The sequence below is a fragment of the Cebidichthys violaceus genome, unplaced genomic scaffold (genome assembly GCF_023349555.1).
Source record: "Cebidichthys violaceus isolate CVI_PGR_0920_01 unplaced genomic scaffold, fCebVio1.0.p SCAF_29, whole genome shotgun sequence".
Lineage (NCBI taxonomy): Eukaryota > Metazoa > Chordata > Actinopteri > Perciformes > Stichaeidae > Cebidichthys > Cebidichthys violaceus.
In genome coordinates, this window is record NW_027176472.1 from 796,937 (window position 1) to 806,500 (window position 9,564).

A 9,564-nucleotide genomic window follows, 5' to 3' on the forward strand; every position below is an offset into this window, starting at 1 on the left:
ATCAAATCCTATTGGCTTTGTATTTGTAGTAAGAAAATTGTTTTGTTTTTTTTAAATTAATTTCAATACAGGCAGAGTTTTTATCATCTAGTGGACATTATAGCAACTGAAAACACTTGAACTGACTTTAACACTCGATAGTCAATCCTCTGTGGAAATACTGGATCTAAATGTGTGTTGGTCAGGTAAAGGGACCCGACTTAAACTAGTCCTTCGTCATTTAAACTGGTATCTTTATGAATCACAATGCATTTTGCAAACTAATTTTTCATTAGCCAGCTGTACTCTCTGATATTCAGGATCTTTTTAAACTTCGTGTAGCTTTCAAGTTAGTGAATAAACTGAACATATAAAGCTTTTATCCAGTTAATTATGTTTTCTGTATTTTACGTTGGTGAAGCTCATCCTTAATCTGACTTCAACCTCAGATGGTGACTCTTTCTTTTTATTATTATGTTATGTTTTATATATGTTAACTGTTTTATCTGAAATGTTTCATAAAGCCAAACTATGTCTTTTGGTTCAAACAGGAAGTGTCCAAAATGTTCCCAAAACCAACACACACACACACAGACACACTCACTCCCTCCTCAGTTATCTGTTTCTCCTCTGCTGTCGCTCTGACACACACACACACACACACACACACACACACACACACACACACACACACACACACACACAGAGGGGGCTAGATAACTCTGTGATTCCACTGCTGAATTTTTAACGCTGTTGTGGAACTTTTTTTTTTCCAGGCGGGTTACTGTGGCACCAGGGTACTGTTACACCGCCAGAGACAGAGAGACAGGGTTCAGTTCAGTTCTGTTGTTTACTGAGGGTGGACCAACACAGGACTGTTGATGGGGTGTACGGTAAGTTTATCCATCTATCTATCTATCTATCTGTCTATATATCTATCTGTCCATCTATATATCTATACATCTATCTGTCTGTCTATCTATCTATCTGTCTATCTATCTATCTATCTATCTATCTATCTATCTATCTATCTATCTATCTATCTATCCATCTCTCCATCTCTCCATCTCTTCTTCTATTGCATGTTATTTTCTGTTGATGTTTGTATTTCTTTGTTTTTTAGCTCTGTTACAAAAACAGAATTTGTTAAATTTGTGTTTTCACACATTGATTATAGCTTACTTTCACATTATACAAAACACATCATTTCGAGATAGTTTGCATGCAAAACCCCCAAAAATCACATTTAATATCATGTTATATTTACATTTCACATTTTAGGTATAATTTGTAAATGTGAAAACCTTTATTTCTTGTGCTTTTTTTAATAAGGAGTTTCTGTTTGATCTCATTTCCTTAAAAGCACATGGTGAACTATTTTCAACGAGTTAACTAGCAGTCGTGTACTGAATGACATTTTACTGTAGACAAGAGACCTCTGACCTTTAACCTCCTGAGTGTCTGGTGCTTCATTCTGCTGTGAAAAGAAGAGAAAATGTTAAAGCTACATTCATAAGCTGTTACTGTACACCCAGAATAAGTTACAGTAACTAGTTCACTAACCACAGGAGCTTTGACTTGGTCTAACTTGCCCTCACTATCACTGACTGTCGTACTTGGCACCTTTAAACACCTGAATTATTTATCGTAGGAGGTTTGTTTGTGTGTCTGTGCGCTCTTATGCATACTAGAGGTCCTAATGGATGTATACGGTTTCTAGAAACCGGAAATTAACCAAATTCAACATCATAATTAGTCTAATCAGCTTTCCTGTTATTTAATTATATATATGTCTGTTATTGTAACTGATTCTGAGACATTTTTTATTTTTTTTTTAAACGTAAAGTAAGTAATGTTAAAAAGCATAAAATCACACTGTACACTTTACAACATAAAGCTCAGCGCAGCGTCATCATGAATGTAGTCTGTCACAGGAAATGTGTTCCCAATGTAAATATCGGAAAAAAAGAGTTCTCTGCTCATTAATCTCTCTTATCTCTCTAACATTTTCCATGAAGCTCACATTGAGGAATGACTCATACCTGCTCAGAAAGGTTTATTCTATCTAAACGTTACGTCGCAGCCGTCTTGAATAGTGCCCCTGTTTTTACTCCCATTCAAACTAAAGCTAAGCTATGTTTGAACTTAAAGGAGCCGCATTTACCATTCTGAGCTTCAGTATAGCAGCGAGCAACTATTATCTATGAGGAGCGAGCGCCAGAAAATTATGTAATCACGGCCGGCGTGTGGAGTGAGCAGGTGGCAACCTCCGGTTCTGCCGAGTGAAGTCAATGCAGAAATGTCTTAAAACCTGCATTCACTCTACTGACCAGCAGGGGGCGACTCCTCTGGTTGCAAAAAGAAGTCCGATTGTATAGAAGTCTATGAGAAAATGACTCTACTTCTCACTTGATTTATTCCCTCAGTAAACATTGTAAACATGAGTTTATGGTCTCAATCTCTAGTTTCAAGTCTTCTTCAATACAGCATGATGTTCATTTAGTACATTATGATCCATTTAGAGTCAAATTGACTGTAAAACAGGGTATACTTTGGGGCGGGGCCACCTTGTCATTGACAGTTCGCTGCCGCTACCAGAGCCGTATACTGTGTCTCTACGTCACTCCTTCGTATTCCAAATATGGTCATTTCTGTTCATTGGTTGCAAAATGGCAGTCCACAAACCAATGGGTGACGTAGCGATGACTACGTCCACTAATCATATTCAGTCTCTAGGCTCCGTAAGTGGTCGGTGTGCTTAATGATGCACCTCTGAATATTTGTAACACGTGACTGTCACAAATAGTTTATGGATTAAAGAACTATTTACAGAACGCCAAACGAAGTGTACTGTTAGCGCAGCTAGCTCTGTTAGCTATGAGCTGCTGGCTCATCGTCGACATGTTGAGAGCCGTTGAGAGGCAATCGAAATGCTCCCAATCTTGGATATTGTTCTTTAAAACCTAGCTGGTGCAACAAAATGTCAGTTAGTCCTTCATCACCTAGCAAGTAGACAAATAGTTCATGAATTTTATGCTTCTGCGCCGGCGACAGTCGTGGCCAAAGGCATCATGTTTTCAAAGTTATCCGTCCGTCCAGTCCATTCTAGTGAACACAATATATCAGGAACGCCTTGAAGGACTTACTTCAAATTTGACACAAACCACCTGAACTCAAGGATGAAGTGATAAGAATTTGGTGATCAAAGGTCACTGCACACTCTTTCAAATGCTAATTGCTTTCAAATGCTAATTATGACAATTTCACACAAACGTCTAGTTGGCTAAGATGATGAACTGATGACATGTTGGACAGAAACTGCAACAGAACTGGTTGCAGGTTGGCATACAACCTTGGGGTGGTGATTTTAGTTCCAGAGAAAGTTGTCTTGTACCCCACGCCCCTGAAGTAGTCTGCTCCAGGCCATTCACTCCTCACTCATTTTCTGTGCTGGTATCCCATCCTCTCTGATATTTTCTGTCAGGCTACATATTTTTTTATGAAAGTCCCTGAAGGATCAGAGAGTAGATTTAGAGAACTCTGAGAATTCAGCAATGAACTAAATGAACTTTTCTTCCAGTCCAGTAAAATTGTTTTCACTATAACAACATTGTTGCAAAGTCAGCGTATTTTGGGGTGAAATTATGACCCTGGAACCATGCAGAGCACATTGGAACTAATTTGATGTATTCTTATTTGTTTGACCTCATTTAAACAGGAAGTCACTTGAAACTAAGACGTGGCCGAAATAGCAGCGCACAGTTTAGTGTTGTACCTTCACTGTTGGTGTGCAAACCCTGTGAGCGATCAGTGCTTCAACGCCCTCTCTGGTTACAACGTTTACAGACTGTTGACACCTGTAAGCACACCCAGTGGTGATGTCACAGTGTACTGACACACCCTGTAGTACACTTCTACGTCACTGCGGCAGAAGTGATCGCTGTTTTGTCTTAGAAAATGGATTGAAAACTCAATCAAAAACATATCGTGTTTCATCTTTTCAGAAATACTGACATTAGATTAGATTACATTGGAGAGGGGGCGGGACTTCTGCTCTCTATGCCAAAGTAACGCTCTGTGATTGGTAATTTTGGAAGACCTTTAAAGACTCTTAAAGGCCATAGCTAACCAGACTTTGTTCTGATACCCAAATCGTCCCGTCTCCTCCCTCAGGTCGGTCCTGCCCTGATGCCGTTATCGTAGCAACATGACCCTCAACACCCAGAGAGAGAAGGAGCCTCTGCGGCGGCGGGGCAGCACGCCGATTCCTCCCGCCCATTTCTACCGGCACCAGTCCTGGACTCGGGACTTTCAGGACACTCGACTCCCCGGCAGCACCCGGCCGGAGTCCGATCAGCCGAGCCCCCAACGCAGCCACCTTCCTCTGGGACAGTCGGCGTCCTACCACCCAGGAGACAAGTCCCTCCACTACCGCGCCCAGTGGAGCTCAGACTCGGACGACGACTCACAGAGCGACTCGGACTGTGTTTACAGAGTGGTGTTGCTAGGCGACCCCGGCGTCGGAAAGACCAGCCTCGCAGGAATCTTTGCCGGAATCACAGAGAAAGATGAACAACCTGGAGGTGGGATGTTAGGTTTTGTTGTTCAATTCATTTATCTAGTTTATCTTAGTTAATACTTAATGTTCTCACTTTAAACTAGAAGGAAGTCGATGTCTCCTCCAAGACAAGAAAAACTGTTATTCCTCCTACAAATGTTTTGGGAATTGATAATTAACTAAACACACTTTTGTTTAGTTCAACACACATTTTCTTGGTGTTGTAGCTCATGGAGGCTAATGTTAGCAAATTCTAGTTGGATACATACTGCTGTAACTAGCAGGAGATTTTTGAGCGGGACAAACTTTCAGAGTGACCGACCTGATGAGATACGTTAAAGGAAAAGTCTGACATTTTGGGAACTGTGCTTAGTATCTCTCTTGCCATGAGGTTGACGAGAAGATTGATTCTACTCTCATGTCTGTATATTAAATATAAAGCAGCAGCCAGCATGCTAAGCTAACTTAGCTTAGCATGAAGACTGAAAACAGCTGTCCAAAGATAACTATTCAGCCTACCAGCACATCAAAAACGTACTAATTATGTAATATTATTATTTGTGTCTTGTTTAGTAAGTAGTACTAGTAACTAAGAAATAATCCGTCACTTAACAAACGGTGATTTGTTGTTTTTACCCTTTGGTTTTTGTTCAGATTTAAGGAACAATGTTAAGGTTAATAATAAGTGATCTTTAGAGGTGCTGTTGGGTTGATTCATATTCAGAGAGGGAAGAACCTCGTCAATGTCTTCAGCCATGTTTTATTTTTTGCGCTGTAGCTTTCGTACTCGGTCCTCAGCAGCTCGGTGCTCAGCTTCTGTCTCTGACTTTGTTCTGACAGTACAACCTTGACTGACCCGGCATCATTGATCATCGTCTCCTGTGTCACGTGTTGATTGGCCTGAGGCCATGATTGACAACCCGTATAGATCCGGTGACAGTCTGACATGGTGCGAGGGGGCATTTAGTTTTCAGGTCAACTTTGCTCAATGTGTGGTTTACTTTCTGCTTTGGTTTTACAGGTTTTTATTGTTCTTGTTGTTTGCGCCAAGTTATCAACTGAGTTATCATTGTTGTCGACCAGGTTGTTTATCACTTTATGATCAGAGGTACAACAGTTGTTGTTGGTCCATCATGTTGTTCATTATTTTTTGCCGTGCTCGCAGCGCGTTGCTCTAAAGACAAAGATGTTGCTCGTTGGCGTTGTCAGTCCAGCAATTTGGTCCAGACTGAAATATCTCAACAACTACTGGATGGATTGCCATGACATCTGTAACTGTAAGTGTGTTCATTGTTTGTTCCAGAGGACTCATACGAGCGCACACTGACGGTAGATGGAGAGGAATCCACACTCATCGTCATGGATACCTGGGAGAATGACAAACTGGTACTGTGTGTGTGTGTGTGTGTGTGTGTGTGTGTGTGTGTGTGTGTGTTGATGAAGTACAGCTGTGGAGCATTAGGAGGTCAGTTGTGAGGCAGGGGATTATGGGTACATGGCGTCCTGCAAAGGGACCTCATGATGGATTTCAATTAGATTTCTCTCACTCTTTGCTTTGATTAATTACGTTGAGATCATTATCATCACAAAAAAGGATCCCAGGAACATAAGCTTGTTGAAATGACAAAATGTCAGGGATGCATTTGCTCAAGTGTTTGTCAAGTGATTACATCACCCAACCACCGACAAAAGAATGTGTCCAAATGTTGAAGAGGATCATTATTGATTAATTTGTTAGGTTGCTAACCCGTTTGATTAACTTCCTGTTGCTCCTTCACAATAAATGCCTTCTAAGAACAGGAAGATAGTAGAATAATCAGCTGTTAAAAATCTGGATTTTAAAACTCAGATGTTTCTTTCCCTCCATCTACCTGTCAGGAGGAGGAAGAGGACGACTCCTCTCAGGACGACTGTCTTAAGGTCGGGAGTGCTTACGTCATCGTGTACTCCGTCACCGACCGCGCCAGCTTCGACGCCGCCGCCGAGCTCCGAATCACGCTGCGACGCACGCGCCAGGCCGAAAACCTTCCCATCATACTCGTGGGCAACAAGAGCGACCTGGTGCGATCCAGAGAGGTCGCTGTGGAAGGTGTGTGTGTGTGTGTGTGGGGGGGGGGGGGGGGGGGGGGGGGTCATAGGTCACAAGGTGTACATAAATACTAAATACAGGCAACGTTTTAAAGGATTCTATTTCGATCATTTGTTCTCTTTCACGCGTGTGTCTTTGTTTCCCAGAGGGCCGAGCGTGTGCGGTGGTGTTTGACTGCAAGTTCATCGAGACGTCGGCGTCTTTGCAGCACAACGTGACCGAGCTGTTCGAGGGCGTGATCCGACAGATCCGCCTCCGTCGAGACAACGCCGAGGCCCTCCGGCGCGGAGGCTCCGCGTACAAGCGCAAAGAGAGCCTCACCCAGAAGGCTCGGCGCTTCCTGGACCGACTGGTGGCACGCAACAACCAGCGCATGGCGGTCAAAGTGCGTTCCAAGAGCTGCCACGACCTGGCCGTCCTCTGAAAGGCACGTATCCACCAGGAGCGCCAGGTTCAGACCTTTGACTTGTTGAAGTTTTTCTCTGGTTGTGATATCGTGGACGACGGCGTCTGCAGGTTATTCTCACATTCAGAGAGTCGACGACAAAAGTGATCAACAGCGAACGGAGTCAGCGGACAGTTACATACGTCGCTGTGAACAACTCTGTTTCCTGTTTGGGCTGAAAGTTTTTGTGACTTTTCCTTCAGATGACTTAAAGAACCAGACTGTGAAGGATCATCATTGATGGGTTAAAGGTTGGATGACTGTGTGTGTGTGTGTGTGTGTGTGTGTGTGTGTGTGTGTGTGTGTGTGTGTGTGAGCGTGTGTGTGTGTGTGTGTGTTTGTTTGTGTGAGAACAGGTGATGTCCTGTAGTTTCCACTGTGTCCACTGTGCTGTTCTCCTGAGGTTTCTACTGTTTTCACTTGCAGAATAAAGTCTAAAAGAAACAGACTCAAAATCATCTTTTAGCAGACGTCTAAAACAGACGACCACCACTATGATGAAATATGGATTTATCGTTTTATTACTTTTACTTTCTCTCTTTTGATTTTATTATTGACAAGAGCCGGGGATCGAACCGCCGAAGATCGAAGGACGACCCTGCTCTCCACTTAGCCTCAGGCACCCACCCATATTATCTATAATTTACATTACAGTTCCCTGTTTTGCTATTTTTACCAGTTATTTTCTTTATTTTTTGTTTGTTTGTTTATCATGTGATTTAATGTAAAAAATACTCATCAAAACCTTTTCCTGTGGGTTTCCTTCTTTTAGTTGTAATCTCCTTTCTGCAGGAGCTGCAGGGATCGAACCTCCGTCTTTACACTGAATCACCGGGCCGTTGCTGGATGTTTACTGTTGCCACGGTGACGCGTGGTCCGTTAGCCACAGTTGAAGAAGAGGCGGTTTTACTGAGCGGTCGTCATGGCGTCAGGGTCGCATGCTGAACTCTACTGTAGGGTTGATAAAACACAGGCCGAGTGTTTGGCTGAGGGATGAGACAGTGTCTCTTAATGGGACTTTCCTGCCCTGCGTTTAGCCTCTCAGGCTGTTTACAGTACAGAGTGCTGCAGGAATGAGTCCTAACACCTAAAATGAGTAACTTTTTGCACTACCGGTTGAATGGTCTTGAAGTCAATGAGTTTTTATAATGGGTAAATAAGGTATGCAGTTACCACAAGCTTAAGATGTCTTAAAAAGCTACAAGTGACTAAATGAGACGACGTCATGCCGAACATTAGTCCGCGTTGAGCTTTGTGGCGGTGACGTGAAGTCATGTGACCGTGGTGTAGTTTGTTTACAGCCCAACGTTAGTTCAATCATGACTTGAATCCCTGTTTTACATTTCATGATATTTCACTCAAAGCCATAAATGTCAGCCTGTCAGTGGAAACGTTAGGAGACCAAAGTAATTTATTTTTTTTAATATAGAATCTGAGCTGCTGTGAAATGACAACAAACTGGTTCAAAATCAGCAGCAGTTTATCTGGAAACCACATCAAGCAGACTGGTTGTCCCAGTTTTTACTGATCAAATATGCTATCTGCTTATTGATCAGGCGTTTTGGTAACACACACACACACACACACACACACACACACACACCGTGGTTGTACAGGGACAGATGGAGGAGTGTTTAACATTGATTTGATGAGGGTAATGGAAAAAATGCATGACTCTGCTTGACCCGGATGACACACACACACACACACACACACACACACACGCACACACACACACACACAGAGTGATGTGTAAACATCCTCTCAGTGGAGGAGGACCAGAGGCTCAGAGCTGTGAGTTCAACTCCCTACTGAATCTGTTAAGAATAGAAACATCAGAAAATCCTCCTCAGTGTTTTCTCTCTGTAAAATTTTTGATTTGATGATTCGCCGATTTTATTTTTCACAATACCTGATTGGACCTGCGTTTTTATTTCCAGTGGGTGTGATGAAGCGCCAGCTGTTTTTGTTGAGAAGCAGGTCCGGCTACCAGCTGTTGGCTAATGTGGGTCATTAGCTCACGGCTAACGGGGACATAGTTTAAATCTGTCACACAATACCAGTAGCAAATTTAGGATTGATTTCTATTAATGTGGCGTGACTCCAAGGTTAGCAGTGGAGTATCTATTTTAGCATTTTAGCATTTTAGCTAACGGGACAAAAGGCCCATTCGGACGGGATTAATTGACCGGAGGAGGTGCGTGGACCTTTTCCACAGAAGACGTTTTGACTTGTCATAGTTGGAAAAGCACAGGTGTCCCTAACAACGCTAACGATGGCTCTGTTCTATTCAAGCGATAACGTGAAATAAAGAAAGAAATGAATTCGAAAATAGATTTGTTTGGTTTTTTAAACGTCTCACCACAGCAAGGCCATTAATGCTTTGTGAACAGAAGATGTTGTATTGGATAATTATAACACAAAATAACACAAAATTACATCACAGTAATAAATCATTAGAGAACCAGGCTGAATGTGCATGACTCATGACAC

At 42.4% G+C, this 9,564-nt stretch overlaps 1 protein-coding gene across 1 annotated transcript; it reads left to right on the forward strand.

The window, feature by feature from the left end:
- Nucleotides 1-624: 624 nt before the first annotated feature.
- On the forward strand, nt 625-7,519 carry rem1 (RAS (RAD and GEM)-like GTP-binding 1). The gene is made up of 5 exons (XM_068722283.1): nt 625-872; nt 4,153-4,562; nt 5,841-5,923; nt 6,416-6,626; nt 6,773-7,519. Exons 2-5 carry the CDS (start codon nt 4,187-4,189, stop codon nt 7,048-7,050), a joined length of 948 nt encoding a protein of 315 aa, XP_068578384.1. The 5' UTR covers nt 625-872; nt 4,153-4,186; the 3' UTR covers nt 7,051-7,519.
- Nucleotides 7,520-9,564: the final 2,045 nt, after the last annotated feature.

Bases quoted from the DNA above. Each gene is read 5' to 3' on its own strand.
- rem1 (XM_068722283.1), top strand. From the start codon at position 4,187: ATGACCCTCAACACCCAGAGAGAGAAGGAGCCTCTGCGGCGGCGGGGC. The intron at 4,563-5,840 runs GTGGGATGTTAG...TGTTTGTTCCAG, and splicing joins GAAAGATGAACAACCTGGAG to AGGACTCATACGAGCGCACA. The intron at 6,627-6,772 runs GTGTGTGTGTGT...TTTGTTTCCCAG, and splicing joins CAGAGAGGTCGCTGTGGAAG to AGGGCCGAGCGTGTGCGGTG.